The sequence below is a fragment of the Sceloporus occidentalis genome, unplaced genomic scaffold (assembly GCF_023333645.1).
Source record: "Sceloporus occidentalis isolate IW3139 unplaced genomic scaffold, rSceOcc1.0.p SCAF_77, whole genome shotgun sequence".
NCBI lineage: Eukaryota > Metazoa > Chordata > Lepidosauria > Squamata > Phrynosomatidae > Sceloporus > Sceloporus occidentalis.
Genome location: NW_028317057.1, coordinates 2,789,468 through 2,812,362, shown reverse-complemented (window position 1 = coordinate 2,812,362; position 22,895 = coordinate 2,789,468). Strand labels below are relative to the sequence as shown.

General features: G+C 40.6%; 1 protein-coding gene across 1 annotated transcript in view; it reads right to left on the bottom strand.

Moving 5' to 3' along the window:
- LOC149285573 (sorting nexin-25-like) overlaps positions 1 to 22,895 on the bottom strand; it is a 65,951-nt gene that overhangs the window by 15,958 nt on the left and 27,098 nt on the right. Inside the window, exons 3-6 of the mRNA XM_089495176.1 lie at positions 13,405 to 13,621; positions 11,413 to 11,585; positions 9,597 to 9,783; positions 6,379 to 6,449 (exon numbers count right to left, since the gene is read on the bottom strand). Coding sequence (XP_089351302.1) covers positions 6,379 to 6,449; positions 9,597 to 9,783; positions 11,413 to 11,585; positions 13,405 to 13,621 — 648 coding nt within the window. The remainder of the gene's footprint in view (positions 1 to 6,378; positions 6,450 to 9,596; positions 9,784 to 11,412; positions 11,586 to 13,404; positions 13,622 to 22,895) is intronic.

Genomic DNA, 22,895 nt, shown 5'->3' with positions numbered 1-22,895 from the left:
GTATGAATTATGCATAGCTTACTGTAACGCGTGATCGGTATCACGTCCGGTGAATGCCGGAGACCGCTGTGGTTATCCTCCAGGATCAGTGAAGTATTATACATTGAGCAGCTTTAAACAATTTGCCAGCTTAGACTTTTTATGTCAAGTCTACTTCTCTGGAGCAATTTTATTCCTTTGAAAGCTGTTGAAAGCCGCCGGCTTTAAGAACCCAGAAAGCACCTGTATGTATTTGCATTTGAAAAGCTGCCTGGATGTTATTACACAGAAAAAGAATGCAAGAAAGTAGCGGAGAACGAATAGCTCTGCGGAATACACGGACTCGGCGGAATACACGGACTCGGCGGAATACACGGACTCGGCGGAATACACGGACTCGGCGGAATACACGGACTCGGCGGAATACACGGACTCGGCGGAATACACGGACTCGGCGGAATACACGGACTCGGCGGAATACACGGACTCTGGTGCCCCCCGAGCTGGTTTCCTGGTGAGGCATTACAAAAACATCCGCTGAAAAACTCTCTAATGAACCGGTGATTACCAGCGCTTGTAATTATTTCTGCACAGTTCCATCATACGGCTCTAGTATATTCCTCCAGCAATAACCATACCCTGCCACGAAAACTGCATCTATCTAACCTCATATACTGCCTGCAGTCACCCTTTTGAATCCCATTCCAAACCCATTTAACGTGGCATTAAACCCATTTCCCATTCTTAAAAAAACAAATAAGCAAAACTTGCTTGTATTAAAAAGTTTGCAGAATTGTTTCACAATTCCAATGCTTTCCGAGTTGAGCTGTATAGAGGATGAACATGTCCAAAACGCGCTGTCGGATCAGACATGGCGGCATTTCCTTTACTATCCTGAGAATTCTGCAAATCTGGTTTTCAACATAACGCTTGCTTAATTGTTTTCTTAAGGCTGAAAGTTTAATGCCTCTTTGTCCTAATACACTACAAAAAGCTCTGTCCAGCTAGAACCCCGCAGGCTAAACTGGTCCCAGAGGGATTTTTCTAAAACATTAAAAGAAAACACAGCATGGGATTGGAAACACTTACGGGGTACTCATCAAGGACAGAATCTAGGAATAAATAAGGTAACCGAAACAGAGGCAGACCACGTGGGCCGATACACAGGTTCTTAAATGCTATCAAAGTCTGGTCCTATTCTTAAAGATTTTCACCCACGTTTTATTCATGTAATCAGTGGCCTCTATTACATGACACCGTTGTTTTAATATGGCCTCCTTCTTAGATTTGAATCTTATATTCAATATATTAAATATAACTAACCCACAATGTTAATGGGGTGGGGCAGCTCTCCGGTAGACTTTGGCCAGCTGTGTGAGGACCAACACGGCTCAAATACTATGAACACTAAATAATAGCACAATCTGCTTATCTCAACCAAATGACACAGGTGTAGACATATCCCTTTTATATGGGCAGGTAAAAGGGCAATAAACAATAATATATTGACCGACATCTAGTACACACAATATATGGCTACCAAAATAACAATTCCTGCCCCAAAAGCTTCAATGACTGCCTTGTTTTTCATCAGGCAGGAATTTCGACTCATCCTGAATACTAACAACTTGTCCTGGAAAAGAAGGATTAAAAACTGCTAAAGATAAACCGTGCAGCTGCCTGTAAGCAACAATTACTTATTCTTAGTGATTCGTGACTGGCAACTTTCATTGGGGAGAGATTTTTTAGGAGGATAGGGATATCTGCAGATATTAAGCCTGAAAGATTTATTTAGCTTTCCGGATTGTTCGTGGAAAACAATTGACAAACACGAAGATTAAGCAGAGACCTTGCCAGCAAACAGTATAGATTTTCACAGCAACGACCAAAAAATGAACAAACAAGAAAGGACTCAAACCTAAATCAGTCCTTGGTCTGGTCCCATAGTGAGGATAGCTTGATGAATGAATGTTTAAATTCCCTCACTGTATTAACCTCAACCACTTCTGCTCGGAGACTGTTCCATTGATCTACCACTCTACCATTTTTGTAGTTCTCCTCTGAACTCTCTTGAACGTGCCAATAGCCTTCTCCAGAACCACCTCTTTCTTCTGGCTACCAATGCCTCTTGGTATACAACCTAGCACTCTGCTTGCTTTTAGCAACGCTTTATTGCTTTGTCTGCCTACCTCAGAAATAATTTCTCATAAGTCCCTCTCCTCTGGCGTCACTGACAGTACAGGGCCATCAAGGCTATATTCTGCCTTGGGATTTTTATATCCCAAGTGCATTATTTTACATTTATCAACATTAAACTGTAGTAGCAGCTCTCAACCATTATAATTTACTTGTTCTAAATATAGATTGTCCCAAAAATATACCAATTTCTTAGACATTTTTTGGTAATATACCCATTTGAATAAAAAAAGGCTACTGGTTTCAGTTACCACAGAGGAAAAGGCTTTTAAAGAGACAGAATGTGCTGTCTAGGCTCGTGGCAAATGTGCATGACCTTACAGACGGGTCGCCTTTGCGATGAAAGGTTTTCTATGTTTTGGTAAGACATTCACGGGCACATTAACTAAAATCAATAAAAGACGTTCAAATAGCGACTTAGAAGACTTTAATAGAACGTTTGCCTTTCCCTGGCATTTTGGGTAATTTCACAAAAGTGTGAGTTTGTCCAGATTCATTATTAATCAGAATGCCAATTGGATTAAACATTAAGCTCAAACACACAAAATGTATGAATTGCCAACTTATACTTCTGAAGGGCCAACTCCTTGGGGGTTCCTCACATTGGATCATTTCTGTGAGCTGCTCTTTTGGAAAGAACGATATATTAATTATGTTCAAGTCATGAACATGTCTGCTACAATTGGCCTAGATATTACAATACATAATTAAAAGAATATAATCAGATTGACAAATAATTGTGTTTACACGTGGATGGGAAACCAGGTTTCATATTGTTTTTATTTCTGTTAAAAGGTATTAATTAAGCAAATAATTTGATTACTTGATACCCTATCATGTGAAACACTCAGTGCTCCTCTACTATACTGCCAGCTGATGCCCAGCTTCAGTTAGAGAAGCAAAGGATTTTGGGGAGCTGCTGAAATGAAAGCCAGCAAATGCTATTTAAAAGCACCTATCTCAACGATAATTGGCCATATATATTGCTTAGCCCGCCACATCAAAGAACCCCGAGTCCTATCTAACGCTAACATGGCTATATTGCTTACCATCAATGGACCTACACAGTTGTTTGTTTTATTTTGAACACACTGAGACTCTCCTACAATGTCCCTCTCTGGACACCACATTTAACTTAGTCAGGTCACAAAGTATTTAAAAGGAACAAACAGAGAACTTAACTAATTTCACGTTTCATACCCGTCACCGATCTTTACATATAGAGTTTATAGACCAAGAGGATTTTAATATTCCCATCATCGAGACCTGGATTTTAAACGTCAATTACTTGACATGAAAGAGCGATCATAAAGATCCAGTGCGCCTCTCCAACAAAACATGTAAGAGGCACCCAGCATGATTGTAATTGTTTGGTTACCCTAAACTCTAATTGCGTTTACTTTTGCATTTACAATCAGATAACAAGAACCACAGGCTGATGGACCTATCCAGAATATAACTGGAATATTATTACTCAGACCATACTCATAACTCTCGCAATATGCAGAGAAAATGACTTTGAATAGAACACAAATAGAAAATGCAATTTGCAATTACTGACAGGTGTGGCAATTCTAATACTTCCAGGAGTTTCCATTCAATGGTTTTAATAAAGAATGCCGGCTTCTCTCTTGTGTTAGCGTATGGGGGAGGACAGACTTGGAGGTCGGGGGCACATCAACCACAGAGCTCTTCCCATTCATAGCTTCCAGGCACCCCCTTAATATAAACCCAGGGTACAATATTTAAGAACACATGGACCTTGTGGAGCGATTGACTGCATTCTGCAAGGTTTAAATTCAGAGAACCCCGGCACAAGTAATAATTAAAGCGATAACTCATGGTAGGGTTTCATTTAAAGGTTCACTATGATTTTAGATATGCAATGCCAACTACCCAAGCCTGTGGTGAAGCTAATGTTCTCCTGGCGGGTAAATTCAAGATCAATGCAATGTCAAACTTTAACTGTTCAAGTGATTGTAAAGAAATCTCATCCTCAGCCATATTTATTTTCATAAGATATGAACCTTTAAGGAAAACAATTAAAATGAACACTGAGAATCAGCACCATGGACAGAGGAACGTCACACAAAGTGCTAACCAACAAGGACTCTCGTGTCTCTGTACATATAACAACTTTCTATACATCAGGTCCTCGTTAGGTTCCAGAAAAAAAAAAATTTGATCGATGCCAGTAGAATGGGATTTTCACACAAGTTAAGATCTGCTAATCAGTTTTCTTACTGAAAGAGCACACGTCCGGTGCTTAAACACCTCGGTAGAATGTGGTCTGCTTAGTGCCGTGTAAAATGTTAAACCTATAGCCTCTTTTATGTGCTTCTAACCTGCGGGCATTACGTTATAAAATGCAGTGTGATGATCTAATTAAAACATTAATGACATTGATAGCTTCTAACTCATCCATCATATGGTCTATTTCTACATATATAACAACGATAATAAGGTTTTGTACCATGTTAGCCATTGAGAAAACAGGAGAAAAGTATAGTTAAAACGATACCATTTATTAGCTAACAGAGTTTGATTGTGAGCTTTCGAGACCAAGTTGTTAGGTCCCTTGCTCAGGCATTAATGAAGCTGAAACAGACTTTTCTAAATACAAAAGCACAATTCACACGTTAACAAAGACTTTAGATAAACACAGAGGTATGGGGGAATTTGTTCAGCAGTAAATTAGCTGGACTAGCAGAGATCTAATAGACAGAGAAGGTTCAATCAAAGCATCGTTGGTCAGTTTACTCCCTGGTTAGAGGGGCCATAAAACCATTAGACATTTGCCAGATCCATGAAGGTGTCAAATGTTCCCAGAAATAAGTTGTTTGTAGTTAATTTGAATTGTGAAGGGATTAATGGTTAGTGATGTTATAATGGGAGATGAATTCTCTGTCTCTGTTGAGGCCAGTAAGTAGGGTATATTAGTTTGATCTCCCATATCTTTCTCTCTCTCTGGGTGCGGAACGATCCCATCAGTACTGACAGCTTCACCTCCTGAATGCTGTGTCCGGGCTGACAGAAGTGTTCTCCAACAGGTGTATCTATTTTTTTCTGGTTGATGGTATGTCTGTGGGAATTAAACCCTTTGTGTAATCCTTGGCCTGTTTCCCCCATGTACATCGCTGTTGGGCATTTAGCACATATGATGAGGTACACCACGTTAGATGATTTGCACGTAAAGCAGCCATTGGTTTTGTGTAAGTGTGAGCCTGGTATCTAGATTTCATCTGTGGGAAGGATGTGTGCACAGGTTTCGCATCTCTTTTGTTGGCAGGGAGAGGTACCATTTGCTGTTTGCCTGTGAAGGGTGCTCCTCACTTTACATTGTTTGAGATTGGAAGGCTGTTTGAATGAGAGCAGTGGGGGATGTGGGAATATCGTCCGAAGTCTTTCATCAGTGTGCAAGACTGCTTGTAGTTCCTTTGAGATCTTGCGCAGGGCTTCCATTTGTGGATTATAGGTGACCACTAATGGTACTCGATCTCTTTTTTGTGGCTGCTGGTATCTCAGAAGGTTTTCTCTGGGGATATTGATGGCTTTCAAAGCGCAATCAAACTCTCAGTTAGCTAATAAATGGTATCATTTTAACTATACTTTTCTCCTACATATATAACAATTTTATTGTTTGGATGAAGGAGACATTGAGTGAGAATGACAGCACGTGTGTCCTGCTGCCCAAATGTAGGCAAAAAGTGACAAGTTTAAATACCCCTCTAAGACATTTCCCTGCGTTAATAACATGCGTGGTGGTAAAGGCTGCTTAGGGAGTGAGAATTATGTTCCCATATGAACTGTGCCAAACAAGACTATATAGCAGCGATCATACATGATGAATCGGTGGCCAGGGAACCACCAACCTACATAAAGGCCAGCTAGCAATGCCTTTGCACACAAACCGAGGTTATACCCGAGCACACTTACTCTGCGGACGATGTAATTTAACACTCGGGCAGCTCACAGCCACATCGTCCGTTCAGTGATAACTACTGACCCAATATAAATCGGTCACAGTCCCTATCCATAGCATTTAAACCCCAACTGCAAAAGCATGGCAGCCAGTCTTTAGAGATACGCACACCGCTAGCGCTTTCAATGCAGAGTACGTACAATCCAGTCATCCGAAACTATCTTCAGTGTCTCCGCTTAAATATATACATTATAATAAAAAATGTTACTAAAATCCCATACCTTTTTGCTTTTTCATCTGTGGAAAGGTTCCAATCGTAGTTGCTTGAATTATTTCGACTACAATCTGGTACCTGAGATAGAGAGAGAAGAGTTTACGTTACAACAGCCTGTGGTTTGTGATAAAGAACAATAATATCTATAATATAATAACATATTATATATATAATATATAATTCTTACCGCTACTTCTCTATTCTTCACTTTCTCAGCAAAGCAATCACAACTAATATCTTAACCAGGAAAATTGATGGTCCCAGAGATATTCTTTAGTTGTAGGGCTAGGTAATACCGTCTACTGGGCCGCTCTAAAAAAATAAAGGGCACGAAGAGGCGAACTCTGAGGCCCTAAACGCTTGTGTGACATTCGGCCCAATAAATGGTATTGCCTATAACAATCACCCAAAGAGATTCCATTCCCTGACGGATGTGCTCACAGGTACTCATCAGAATTACTTTTCTGCAGCGTGGGGGAAGGCACATTCTGTTGCGCTCGCATTTATGAGCAATGTCCAGAGGTTAATCTTAACAATTCCACTCATTTTCTTTGAGGTACAGTTTTAGGAATTTCATGAACGCTCCACACACAACCACATGCAGCCGTAAAGCTTGGTGTAATACAAATCCGCCTCTAGGAAGAGCAGATTCGGAAACGACAATACGGTGATGAAAATAATCACGGGGGAGTCGCTGTAAGCAGGGGTAAGTATGTAAACCAGCGCTTGTTCTCCACATGAACTACGGCTATCATCCCTTTAATACAAAACTAATGCTTCAGAAAAGGCTCGCAGAAGAAAGATTGATAAAAAATGTTATTTTACAATAATAATACCTTTAAAGATAGAATCCCCCAAATTAAGAGAATGTATTGTGTGAGAAAAGAAAGATCTGAGATAGGTTAGTATTACTGCATTAGATCCGCATTAATTGCAGCTATTACACCTCCTCAATACGTTCCACATGACAGCGGGGTTAACGAGTCAGGCCACATCTAGCTATAACTTATTAAAACCCACTCACTTCAAACCCATTATCTATCTAATTAACCAACTGGATTCATTCCTTCCTATACATTAGTAGCAATTAATCATAAGAAAAGCATTACTATAATATAAATGTATTAAATAAAACATCAGCATGGTTCCCAAGGCTTCCTAATAATTTCTATAATAAAACATGTATTTTATGTGTATACAGCGGTGTGCGCATATGTGAATCCGTGTGTATGTGATATATATATATATATATATATATATATATACACACACATCTGCCTCTGTGTATTATCTCATCGGTTCCATACTGTGTTCTTGAACGGCACAAATAAAACGTGGTCAATCTAGCCCTCACTGCTAGAGGCATTGCTAGTCTCCCACAACAATTCAATGACGTCTGTCCCCAAAAGGCTTGTCAGCGCCGCCCAAACAGCTTGTCTCTGGCATTTCTGCACCCAAACAGCTTGTCACTGACCCCAAACAGCTTGTCTGTGCTATCCCCCCCCCCCCAAAAAAAACATGCGTAAAATAGCAACTCCCGGTGGTATGGACAGAGGGGGGGCCAAGTCCATTTGTTATGTAAAGGGCCCCAAAACTTCTGACGAAGGCCCTGCAAACAATCATTTATAAAATGTCTGGCTACATCTGCAATACGATACGATACAGTAAATCAGACCTAAGGTCCAAACAACGTTATCAAGATTCTACTACGATAAAAAGCTGACAATAACACGAAAAGCCATAAGTTATGACAAGTTTTGTACTGAGGTTGGGTCTTCCATATCTGCTCCTAAAACCTAGACATGCATTTGAAGTTCCATGTGCGATTGCATTAAACGCTTTGGTTATCAATAGCGCGGAGAGCAGAAAAAAAGACGCGTTACTGTCACGGAGTCAAGAAGGAATTGTTTGCGTTTTTGAGGCACAGCTGGAAATCACTTCAATTTTTTTTTTTTCTTTCTTTCTTCTGGATCAACAGCAGGGTTGAAATTGATGGACTTTTAACTTCTTTTAACATTTTTAACCTAAATTTATGTGTTACTAGACAGCAGGTTAAAGAAAGAGAATACAACAACACAGGTCATATTATATTAGGTTACCCAGGAGAGAAAGATGTAAATTCTACAAGGCTTAAAAAGCAGCACTCCAGGCAGCATCACGCAAATGCAAAAATGACCGCAAACATTTGAATTTTGTTGGAGACGTACAAAATAAGCCTAAACACAAGCACTGCCCGCTCGAGCACCAGCAGAACAGGCATTTCCATTAGCGCCGAACTATCTGACAGATAATGGCCATGTCAACTTATTCTTTCAATGCAGTCTAATGAAAGATGATTTCGGCTGTCAGTTACGCGCTGCTGTGCTGGCCTCAGCTATTTTTTACATCAAACCAATGGATAAGTAGCCAGGCAACAAAATCATTTTTATCTGGTCTAGTACATAACCGCATCTTCTTTGTATTACAAATTTGGATACCAATAACAATCTCCACTGAACAGGGTAATAAGGAAAAAAAGAAAAAAAAAGACACTGAAATGTACTAAACACACAGAGCTACGTTTCCAGGATAACTCTTAGTAAACATATGTACACGATGCGCGATGTGGCTACAGTCCAAGCACAGGACCGGTATGAAGATTTAAACATGTATACGCAATAAACCAGGAGGCAGCAGGCGATTTAAACATTTCAACTGAACCGACCATAACCTAAGATGTGACCAAGAACGTCAGCTTTTCTGTGTATAACAAAGGGTTACATGCGTGAGTCTTGCCAATTATTTAAGAATTCGTCATGTCAGCCTTTTTTGCCAGGGAGGCTCACTGTAGATGGCCTTTCCACTATTAAGTAGTAAGTAAGTAGAACCCAAAAGGTATTAGAACCCTGCAAGTTTGGGGTGCAAGAGATAAATAATCTTTAGGTTTAATGACACAAAAAGCACCTTCAATAAAGACCTTGGCAGGCTGAAGAAGGAACTACAGAAAAGTTGGGCATTATGCTCACCACTAAGATCAGATTTTAAACAGAATACTACTTCAGAGGGAAACTAGGTGGGCAAAACTCTTGGATGCTTTTGCCCCAAAAGAAACAAACGTAGGCGCAGACTGGTTCATGTAAAGACCTTGAAGGAGATCATACTTGGCTACATCTTTTACGTTTTAGAGGTTTGTAAACACCAACATTGAGCATGTCACGTGTTCTCCTAGTAACGAGTGTTTGGTACCTTAGCTGTTTGAGGAACTCAATGTCAGAACTGTTAGTGATGAGCTTGATGAACTCCTCGTAAGACGGGGCGTAGGTATAGGCCTTCTTGTGACGCTCATTCACCTGTTCTCTGTATTCCAGCTGGCTGAGCAGCATCTGATTAATGTAATCCGGATCACTCAGCTGCTCCACCAGAGGTTTCAGCACTGCAGAAATTAGACAGGGACGGAGTAAACTCAAGGTCACCGGAAGGATGAAGTTATACATGCAATGGCTTACAGTAAGGAAAAAATAAAGATTAATGACGATGCACTATTCCCACATACGCTGACTCCACCTGAAGAAGAGACTTCTGAAGTCCTGAAAACCTTATCTGAATCTGCATCTCTTTCTATGTTTCCCAATAAAAGGTGTCAACTAAATAACCCACATATGTAATGGAAGACAACTACACTTAATATCATTTTAAACAAAAACTCTTCTGGTTGCTTCCCTCTGTTGTCAGCCAACTACAAAACTCATACACTGCATAGAAAGTTGCAGAAAACGGAAACTAATAGAAAAAAAAAACATTGGTTGCCGGTCTTGTTTTAACCTGCAGGTGGAAGCATAGGAAATTATTACACATGCACACAACGCGGTAGCATACCAAAATCCATCAACTGAAAGGGAATGACAGTCTGGATGGAGAAGATAGAGGTAATGGTGTCATTTATTTTTGCCCTTTCAGAGGAAAACATGCATATACTATGCTTCTCTAGAGAAAACGTGCTAGAAATGCAGAACGCTATAATGCATCTGATTCTAACACACAAAACGCCGTCCTACATTAAGCATTAGCATTTTGTAGCCAATTTGTAATGTGCCATTAGGAATAGAGACAGGAGCAACTGGGAATAGTGGAAATGACACAGACAGCTGTAAGTGACAGAGTAGACACCTGACATCCTACTGAGGAACATCAGATGGCGGCATGTGGGATTTATTGGAACACCGCATACTCTCAGGAAGGGCAGCTTAGAACTCATCAACCCATTCCCTCGGAAGACAGACGTGTGTTGAAACAAAATCAGAAGAACCCACATCCTCTTTCTTGATTATCGAAACTATTCCCGTATTTGTACCGCAGCAGGACAGTGTAATCCAGTTTAATAAATTTCTTGGACACATGAAGAATGAGTCATTTAAGCCCGTTAATGTTTTTACATACAGAAGGTCCCCAACTTACGTAAGTAAATCGTTCCGCAGCCCATGTGCAAGCTGAGCTATATACGTAACGTGGAGATGTGTTTAATTATATACTAGACCTTAATGTTTCCAGTTTGTTCAATGAATTCTGTAGGTTTTATGTGCAGGTTGGAAATTTTTTCCGTAAGTCCAGGTCTCCCTCTGTAGGCGCCATGCAAGCCATGGTCCCTCTGTACTAAACATATTGCCTTCTTAAAGATGCATCTATTTTGTTAGATACTTTGTGCTTACAATAATTGGCTAATTTTGAGAAAACCAGAAGTAGGGAGGAGAAGATTCATACAACTCAATGTGAACTCCTCGTTTCCCAAGTTGTGTATGTTAAAACTTGACAGCGCATTCAATGAACAGCGATTCCAAGATCTGTGTGCAAGCAAGTACAGAACTCTTTCCATGGCTGAAATGTTAGCACGTCACAAGACTCTTAATACATTCTCTCAAGGTACATCACTTTATTAAGGGTTACAATCATTTTAAAGAAAAGTACATGGCAAACACAGGCCACTATTGCATATCTTTAAAATGTTGGCCCAATGTATAGCAAAGTTGAAAACAAATGAAAAGCTTCCAGGTAAATCATTACAGACCTTTAGTTGCGAGTATCTCGGTGAGTACGATGCGCAGGCTAGGAGACTGGGAATCGCGTGTCGGAAGCAGGCAAAGCACTAACACCTGGGCGCAGGTCTGCAGAAATCGGAGCTCGTCCTCTGCGTTTTTTAAGCAGGAGTGAAGGGCAAAGGGTCTTGGTTGTTCATCCTGTCTGAAAGAAAAATGAAGGAGAGAAAGAGAAAGAAAAGAAACTGAAGTTAAACTAAACAAAACAGGGAAAGCCCAATATGCAATAGAACGCCTTATTTAATAATTATTAAACATAGAGTATAACACTTCCCTAAAGAGCAGCAAATTGTTTTAGGAGCAATGACTTACAAAGGCTTATGTGGGGTATTCACTAAAGGGAGAGTCCACATGAGAGTCTGCGATGGAGTTGTGGCTTCAGCTCCTTGACTTCACTATACATTACGAGGGTCCAACTCTCCCTTTAATGAACAAACCCCAATGTGAAAGCTGATGATATCCATTTATGAATTTGAGTAAACCATTCATCAACTTATTTTCCACAATTGTAAGGGTTGTTTTTTTTTTTTATATATATAATAAATCCCTTGGTGACAAAAAAAAAAAGCCAACTCTGAACATTCTAGTCCTCATAATTGGTGTAGGAAATCAATAGTTACTGGAGACTTCTGTCTCATTTAAAGGCATACTTCAGCCATTGACACAAGGTGACTTCTTTATTTATTGTGGGTTTGATGAAGGCATATTAAAGTATTTATTCAGTCCTTTAACATACATCCTTTATGCAGAAGGCTGTCTGGGAGACTAGAGGGTCCCTTTAACGCTCCCCCCACAGCTGGAAGCACCATACACGCCACCCTCCGCTCCTGTGATGACTGGCTGGATCTTAATTATTTGTGTGTGATCATGTAATAAAAATCAAAGTTCAGCTGATGCCTTCTGGGAATATTTGATGCATTCATATTAAGGAAAAGAAGCTGACTAACCGAAAATAGCTGTAAAGGTGAAAGGGTGGAAGCTGGTCAGTTGTAAAAATATAAACTAAAATATTTAATCTGGCTACCATACAAATTATATATACGGTACATATATACATACATTATATATATATATATATATACATATATATATATATATATACACACACACACACACACACACACACATACACATTATATAATACAACATATCCTTTGCCTCGTACAGCGTAGCTACTAATGGGAAACACAGATCAATAATGAAACAAATGAAGCAATTTCTCCAAGTCTGATATGTCTAGCTGGAAATCAAATCAATCATGCCTTTCATACTCAAAATCTGGCAAAAAAGACAAACATGTAAAAGAGGGGGCTACAATACAACAAACGATCTTGTTCTTTAACGAAAAACATCTATTTTCATGATAGAATTGGCTTAAACTAGCAATCTAAAAAAAAAAAAAAAAAAAGAGAGAGAAAAGACACCAGTTATTTAATGGAGGGCTGTCATTATTCATGCCTTTTAGCGTACCTAATGGCGGAATCTATCAAGTGCTTTTTGGGGAAGATCGGCCCACAGAACCTTTCACGGGCATTAGATGCATTGTCGGATTTATCGCAGGATATGACTGTCACTTGAAGCCTAATTGTTATCTTCAAATAAATAAATACGTTTTTAACTTTAAAGCCATAATGATACTGTGGGATGCGCATGCAAACTAAAATAGAAGTGTTATGGGGAGATCTGCCCCAGTTATTTGCTTCTAAGGAAGACCTTAAAGCAGGGTTGCTCAAACTGCGGCCCTCCAGCTGCTGCAGGACTACATCTCCCATACTCCTCAGCCAGCCCCTTAGCTGAAGGAGCATTATGGGAGATGTAGTCCTGCAGCAGCTGGAGGGCCGCAGTTTGAGCATCCCTGCCTTAAAGTGTAGAAATAGGAGTAAGTGTGGACTTGTCTAGCCACACTTCTCTACACCCAGAAGCCAGATGTGTTCTTCCCTCGGATGGCCGCTTTAGTTTGTTACCTAGTGTTTGCAGCTTTCAGGTCACAGAAATGAGTGAGAAGATTTTTCACCACGTCATTGCAGACAACTTTAACGATGTCAACGTGGGCAAGACGGCTCCGCAACTGTCTGGCCAGCTCCCAGAAGTCTTCAGAGAGAAGGTGATACAGCTGACCCTCATCTTTACCGAGATCCCCGTACCATGACAGAATATAGTCTCTGTAGCTGTAGTCAAACACTGAAAAACACAAGGGATTCAAGACTGAAAAACACGTAGATATAGGTAACAGAAATACCATGCACACTCAAGATTAAACATGAAAAATCTAATATTTATTCAGTTTGCAAACGTTTCGGCCACAAAAAAATCAAGGCAACTGTAAAGACAAACACAACATACTTTTAAACATCAAGTATGGAGTTCCAAGGTGCCAAACAGTAAACAGGGAGTTGCCACTCCATAGGGTCAAAGTACGGTAGTTGAAGAAGGAAACCTTCCACCTAGTTAAGGTTCATAAATAGAATGATACAAGTTCCAAGTTTTTTTTTTGTTTTTTTTTAACATAAGTACCAGAGAGATTACCATCTCACAAATTCTCATAGTGTTCTTGATCACCGTAATCAAAGATAAGTCCATTGGTGTCACCATATGGACCGCTGAACTAGGCCAATGAAATCAATGAACTGTGGATACCTCTGTCTTTGAAACATATATTTATAGGGTAAGGGGATATTCTGTTCTTCAGTCGGTTAGTGTGTGAAATATATCCAAAATAAATAGAAAACGCATAAATGTGGTTTATATAATGTTTTATGGAAGGCCACAATAGCCTGGAAATAAAAATGCACATTTTTTGTTAATGCCAATATAAATACTAGAATTCATAATCATGACTTATAGCGTATAATGTGGGAGACACGTTGCCCCAGTGCGCGACATTTCAATGTTTGTAAACATGGTACAACAACATATACAGCCCAACATATACAGTTCTCATTCTATGCCAGCTGTGCCAACTCCAGGAGTTGGGGGTTCTCAGTATCCCCGCATTCTGACTTGGATATTTCAAGCCCTCAAGGGTTTATTTATTAAAGTGGATCTTTACTGGAGAGCCACAGTTTCACCAGAAAACAATTACAATTATTTTTTTATTATTATTATAAACATTTATAGTTTTTGCATAATATAACGTTCTTTGGCAGCTGCTTATTAGCAATGTGATCCAGCTCAGTTATCTTAGCCCAGTCTACTAGACAAACACCTGGACTCCTTATACCGCCTGTGAAACAATAGAACGGACACTAAAGTCTGTGGAGGAACGGACTTCATTAGTATTGCCATAAAGAATCAGCACAGTGTGGTGTATGAGAAACATATCACTTTACTGACGGCAATAGCAGCTCCAAGACTGCAGAGCAAAAAGGGAGGAAAAAATAGTTTTCCATGGGACTTTGCCTTTTAATCGTTAAGATTTCATGAACTGGCTCTCTTAACATATGTCTCAGACAAAGCTTTGCTCGATGAGTCAAGCCAGTGCATCTGTTTAAAATCTGCTTGCATCTTACTTATTACTTTTTGATGGGTAATAAAAAGTAATACAGAGTGATAAAAAAAAGCTTTTGAGAAAGTGATGAGCGCTTACGGCAAAGTCAGTGTCTTCTGCAAAGCTCTGTCCTGTCCGGACCCAGGACTAGAGAAGAAAAAAAAGCCATTGCTTCACACAGAGCCATAATGGGGCTCCTCTACTAAATAAGTAAACATTTCTTATTCTTAATTTCATTTTCATGTCCAAGAATATACTTACATCAAAATGTGAAGCCATGGGGCAGAGAGACATGCCGACTGTGCCACGTTTAGTACATGTGGCACAACAAATGTAACTTTGCAGAGCTTGAATGGGAGGACTCTGAAATGATGATACCCCCAAACTCTGTTGTGGCCCCCTGGATTTTAGGAGGTCTATGTGCAACGCACCCTTAAAAGGCAACATTTATCCTATTTCAGTCATTAACTAAATGCTATTATGTTTTCCTGACAGTTGCGTCATCTTAGCAGCTAGAAACTCTTATGTGCTTCTGCTTCTTGAACCAAGGATAGCTGGATGTCTCATACTTGATGCCATATCTGACAGAAAACACAATAGAAACACTATAGAGATGCGCTGTCATTTTAAATGAGGTATAACGCAACTATGACGCTTATTTATGATGTTTCCTATAGGGACCGGGCTCTCCCAACCAGGACAAGCTACACAGCTCTCTAGGAGGACGCAGAAGCTCCAAAAGGTTTTATTTGCTAAATTATAGCATCAGACAATATCATGGCCGTGTGTATTAGTGGATTTTCTCTCTACTAAATAGTATAATCTGCCCAAATATTGGTACTTGCAGAGCTATATGAAGTACAGTTAATGGTTCCTTTAAACAACTGCTCAGTGTTTGGATCATCCTACTGGTACATAGATCAGATTACCGTATTTGCTCGATTATAAGACGAGGTTTTTTTCAGAGCAAATGCTCTGAAAAATACCCCTCGTCTTCTAATCGGGGTCGTCTTCTAATCAGACCTCAAATAGAGTCTGATTAGGAGACTAAGATCCAGATCCCCCGCACCGCTGCAGGGGACCTGGATCCTCCTGTCTCACCCCCCCCCCCATCATACACACTTACCGGTGCTTCCTGCTGTATTGCCGGGGCAGCGGGTTGACGTCTACGCGATCCGCGTAGACAACGTCCGCTGCAGCCGGAAGGAGGTGTGGCTAGCAGCGGGGGTTGTCTGCGTCCGTCGCGCAAACCTTCCCCGACTGTCAGAGATCAGAGTTCCCCGCACCGGTGCGGGGAACTCTGATCTCTGACAGCCGGGGAAAGTATACGCGACGGACGCAGACAACCCCCGCTGCCAACTCCACCTCCTTCCGGCTGCAGCAGAAGGCGACGTCAACCCGCTGCCCCGGCTGGAAGCACCGGTAAGAGAGGGCTGAGAGGGGAGGGGAGGGGAGAGTGTGTGTGTGTGTGTGTGTTAGTTAAATGGGGGTATAGGGTGTGTGTGTGTGTGTGTGTGTGTGTGTGTGTGTGTGTGTTAAATGGGGGCATAGGGCATTTCTGGAGTGGCGTTAAGGGGGCATTTAATAGAGCACTCTGCCTCCTGAAATGCCTTATACACCTATATGCCACTCTGCCCCATAATATGCATTTTAACCCCCTAAATGCCAGAGTGGCATATAGGGGTATAAGGCATTTCTGGAGGCAGAGTGCTCTATACAATGCCTTTTAACTCCCTTAATGCCACTCTGCCTCCTGAAATGCCTTATACCTCCCTATATGCCACTCTGCCCCATAATATGCATTTTAACCCCCTAAATGCCAGAATGGGATATAGGGGTATAAGGCATTTCTGGAGGCAGAGTGGCATATAGGGGTATAAGGCATTTCTGGAGGCAGAGTGGCACATAGGGGGTCAAAAGGCATACCATGGGGCACAGTGGCATATAGAGGGTTAAAAGGCATATCATGGGCCACAGTGCCATATTGGAGTGGCAAGCCTGGGGGCAGATGTGCGTAACTGGGGGACAGGTTGGAAAATACAAGAAATAAAAACAAAAAAAATATTTTTCTCAATCATAGCTTTTATTAAAAAAAATAGTTTACATGAATTAACATTTACTGGTAAAACTTTTTTCCTTTAGGGTCGTCTTATATTCAGGCTTTTTCTTTTTTTCCTAAGTTAATATTCAGATTTTGGGGGGTCGTCTTATAATCAGGGTCGTCTTATAATCGAGCAAATACGGTATTACAGGTCAGTATAAAAAGCTTTTAAGTAGCATCTGGGATACATACAGGATAAATCTACACGGTGAAGATTAAGATTACGTTGGACTAAAAAGCATTGTTTACCTGAGATTTAAATGATAATCTTTCTAGGAAATTACAAAACTACATTATACATAATATATATATATATATATATATATATATATATATAATCTCAAAGTAGTGAGGCCAGCACTCACGGTCTTCAATAATGCTTCATTTTTATTTGCAAGATGCCAAGATGTCAAAATTTCAGTCCACCTCGTGGACTTTCCTCAGGACAAGGCTTGTCATCTTGGCATTTTGCAAATAAAAATGAAGCATTATTGAAGACCGTGAGTGCTGCCTTCACTACTTTGAGATTATTGTTACTTTGCTATCAGCAAAGTACCGGGCACCATGTTTTTTTGAACTAGGAATCTAGTATTTGTCACCTTATTTATGTTTAGCTAGGGGTACAGGGCTATTTGTTATATATATATATATATATATATATATATATAAATTCCGCTATTCATGCTTTAGAAGTAGTAAAGCTCTGATGGTGGAGCAAGGATTCAGTTGTATTCTTATTTACTGTAAAACACAGTATATTAAGGGAACGGTCACTCTCTGAAATGTCCGCGCAGGAATTCTGCATCAGTGGCGACGCACCTTTTAGTCTTCATTAGACAGGTAATGTAATTATGGCAGCTGGTTTCTTACACTTGTTCAATTTCACGATAGATTATTTGCGATTCCAAGCTCTGTAGTGTCAGTATAGCAATCACTGCCATTTTTGACACAAGCTGTTCATCACAGATGCCAACAGCCCTTCCACGAGAAACCACCTGCTTCTTGACATCATGGGTTCAGTAAATTAACCCGATCGTTAAGCAAAACCATGTATCAGCAGGCGTAATGCTACGGGAGGGGGTTCGTATTTAGTAAATTATATTAAAATTGCTTTAAAATGTGTAAGGGATGTATTTTTATTTTATCTCGCACAGCTGTCAACTGGTACAAATATGTAAAAGTTATTAAATCCCCGTAGCAGCCAACGGCATGATCAGCAAGAATCGGCATTGCGGTTTATTCCTTGCACCCCTTTAAATCTTGGCAGATCTGTCATTTCATTCTATTCATTTAAGGGTTTGCAGGAGATTTGTGTTTCATATCAATATATGAAATATATTCTCAATGGCCAACCCAGTGAGCTTCTGCTGTAGAAAGCACTTGACTGGCCCTGCTTAATGCATAGTTAAATCAGTAAGGTTTCTCCAAACTCTGCTCACTCACTGAATTATACAGAGCATTTTTGGCCCCTTATAGTGAAATAAGGGAGATCAAACTTTTAACATTAAATCAACGTAGGAACGTTTAAGGATTTTTTTGTAAGTACCTGTTTTTATCACGTCTCATGAGAAGTATTCTTCACAAATATTTTAAATGAGACAAAATGTAAAAAAATGATTATGTATGTGCATTATAATACTAAACATGAAAGTGAAACAATTGTTATTGATTGCTCTGGCATTTGCATCACGTAAAATGCTGCCTGGCTTTAAACATAAATGGGGTTCAGAAATCCCTCAAATAGAACAGCTGGGCACCAGATAACCCCGTACTGCTTGTAGTCTACTCCACAGAGAGGCAAAGTGTCCGTACAAGGACATCAGTGTTCCAGGCAGGGTTTGTTAAGGTCCATAAAACATTAAATTGTCCACCACAGACCCCAGTAAATGTCCACCATGAGCAATGTGGGTGTCCAACGCTGGTCTACTCCTGTACAGCGCGCAAGCTCTGTGTCTACTTTGCAGCAAAAGAAGGAAAGCGCATAGTTGGCGGGCAATTCTACAAAATGTTGGCAGGTCTGAATGTGGCATCGCACTGCAACCCGCTAAGGTCTTGGATGAAAGGGGACAAAATAAATGGGGGACCCTGGAACAGGTAGACCATACAGTGCTCAGTAAATACCAGCTACGTAACTTGGCACTTGTGCATCACAGCCGTGCCCGGGCTGCCAGCTACACACTGCCATGCAGCAGCCCAAGTAATATCCACAGCCAAATACATACGCATCCAGCTAGGAACACACATACAATGCAGCGCACAGCTTTCCTACGGAGTACACAACCCACTCGGCAGACACGAGCCTTCCACACGCTTTCATTCACTCGTAATAAGACGGACGCGTGGATCCTTATGCAAACATTCTGCCTACAAAGCATGTCTTGACACATACAGTATAGGATTTGCTTTCCCTTGGAAGTAACACACGAGGCTGTTTATGAATCTAATTCTCCACCTGCATCAAGCAAATGGTGTCACGGACAATAATCCCTCGTCGCGAGAGCTAAAACCAGATTAACTCTCTGAACCATTTACACAACTAGGACAAAGGCAGCTGAATACAAAAAGGGCTGAGGGGAGATCCAAACAGTGAAAGAAAACACAACGCCGTGCTAGCTGGTAAACACGATCTTTCTGGTCCTCGTTACATATAGTTTTTCACAACATCAATTTGGAGGTTATGCATAACCCGGGGCAAGGTCTTAAAAGCAGCATCATCGCCACAGCAAGCAATAATATATTCCAGCTCATCCGACAATTTGCAGTCATAACGTGTTCGCAGGATCCCTTTTCATACATAGTCTATCCGCCACCCATGAGTGGTAGAGTGGGGTTAAATTGGAGCAGTGACCATGGAGACGATGCAGATGTCCTGTCCACCTCAATGCACCAGAATTGCAAAAGGGGTGTCTATGTGCTATCTTCCACTTATGTCAAATTTGTTATAGATGGCTGCGTCTCAGGACATAGAATTCCCTCAGCTTCCTCTGTTTAATGACAAAGCCAGGTCTAAGATGTATACTTGATGTATCCGGAGTATTTTAATCCTGCTGGATCGGTTCAAGGCCTTCAGACAGGTTAAGTTTTCATTGAGATTCAGTTCTGCAGCTACCGTAGAACCTATAAGAACGATTTGCAAGCTCGGCAGCTGGCATCATATTATAAACACTGGAATCGGTAGGGTCCCAGTCGCCAAATAATTCATCCACAATGCCATGATCGTATCGGGGACCCTACACACTCAAAACATAATTTCAAGGATTGAAATATTTATTATACCAATGTTTCAGCCATGCAAGGCCTTCATCAGGGTAAAAAATATAGCCCCTTTTTTGCCCCGAAGAAGGCCATGCACAGCCAAAAAGTTGGCATTGTAAGTATTATAATCCATTAAATGCTGCGTTGCGCGTGCACAGTGTTTTCTATTAAGGTTTGTCTGAATGATCTATAGGGACACAGGGCATGTCATTTTATCCTTATGGACGTCTTGCCTGCGTTATCCATAACCGTATCAGAGAACATATATGGCGGTAATTGCTTTTCGGTAGACAGTAACATTTACTGAGCACATCCATAGCGAACTGCCAGCCGAGGAAAGCCAGAACGGAATCTGTGGATAGTTTATCGTTTTCCTATAGACGACAGCCAGGAGGACCACCAAATAACAGCAACATTTGGGGGGTGAACCAGTAAAGCCTATGATAACTTTTAGTGATAAGAAACAAAGACCATATTCATCAACAGTAATGGAATTTATTCTGGCCGTCTCAACTAGTGCCCCGATTACAGAGACAGCTGGTGACCCAAATCAGGCACTGCATCATCCTGTGATGTCATAACTCTTATTGCCCCATGCCATTGAGCATTGTGGAGTCAGGAACCAGAGTGTTTGTAAATATGCGACAATAATAGCAAGGAGCTTAAACAGTAAAGCTGTGATGCCAGATATAATCCAGAAACACAGCTATCCAAGCTAGAAGCCAACATTAATATTACAGAATAAAAACAAAACTCTGTACAGACGGATTGTGGAGAAGACAGCATTAATAACATACGAATAAAACCCAGCAGAAGAAAAATATCCCGGCTTATGGCATGTAGATGCTTGGATGGTACATCACTCAATGAGCATCTAGGTCTGGCCGGAATTGAATCTGGTCACATTGCAGATAATTCATGATCCATCACCTGGTTCTCATTGTCTTCCAGCGCCTGGTTTCATGAGCCGAGGACGCTGATTGATTAACCCCTCTGATATGACGAGACATTAAGTTAAGAAAGGCACGGTGCAGACGCATCGGTTATAATGCTTACAATTTCTGAGATCCTGGGAAGCAAAACATTTCCCATCCTTGCAAGTAATTGCTTTTCTTTAATAAAAGTGTAGTTTCCACACTACTAAGTAAGATGCACTGCGGGTGTTTTCTGGCACTAGACGGTCCCAGCTAGTGTCTGGGGTTACCGTCAAGTGCTTCGTTCCTGCTGGGAACCTGCTGGAGGTATATGGATGGGCCGCTTATCTTTCATAGAAAATGTTTTATTCATTCGGTGGTTACTATGCGAGATAAACGCCGAGACGCACATCTACAACCAAATCTCATCATTCCCGCAAACCACTGCCATTTACCTACAAGCAGAGACGGCCTTATCTGCCACGTCCGCAATTCCCCCGTACACAACATAACCCAAGGAGACAAATTGGACTGCACTGCTGAGGGATATTGAAATAGAGTTAGACCTGATAAACACGCCTGATGAGGAGATAAAGAGTCTAGTGATAATGCATGACATTTCATACCATTAGCTGAAACTGCACCATGCTGTAAAATGTAACATATTATTGTCATTCACTTAATTATTAGTTTATATAAAAAAATTACGCTTGGGCTTGCTTCAGCTTTCTATTACCTATAGATCTAAAACTGCACCATTATTCTAGATGTATCACAGCACTGCCATAGTCTGCATTTGATCAATAACCATGTTATTATTATTATTGTTTTATATAGCGCCATCAAATTCCGTAGCGCTGTACAATGGGTGGACAGGACATAAGTAGTATGTAACATAACAATATGACTTACAGAGACAACAGGTGAGGAGGGTCCGGCTCAAACGAGCTTACAGTCTAGAGTTAGCTTATAATGCATCACTATACTCCAGGGATGCCGTCTCCAGAAGGATTGACACATAGGAGAGAGTTCAGAAGTGGTTTGAATGATAAAAATTATCAGGAAAAGCTAAGGGATCTTAATATGTATATTCACTTTATACATGGATCACTTTAGGGCAAACATCCGCTGTGTCTAGATAGCCTTGAAACAAAGCCCAGGAAAGAGGTGCAATAGCCAAATCATCACTAATGGACTGCTGTTCAATTGAGTTTATTCAAGAACTGAACATTCATTACTTGCAAAGTGTCGTCCTTAATGGGACTTTTCAGCCTGAGGTTGGATACCGGCTTATTGCTTAAGGCTTGGGGGTAATATGTGGTTCACACAAATAAAATAAGTTATGGTGATGGAAAAAGGTTTGATGGAAAACACCCCCAGTCAGAAATAAGAAACAGCAAAGGCTTTATTAACCGCTCATATATACACACAAACACCAATGGCCATTTTTGCGCACGTAGGCAGGGATCGGACAATTGTTTCCGCAGGCTGCCAAGCCTGCTGCCATCTAACAATGGTCGAAGCATGCAGGGATTTTTTTTCCCTCTGTACAGTGATAACCGGCACCGACACTCATCTACCAGTTTCTATACACACAGATCCCTGCTTACGGACAGTTTTTTTTTGTTAGACAAAGCATTTCAGTATAGATGCAACAGTGACACATATATATATATATATATATATATATATATAGGA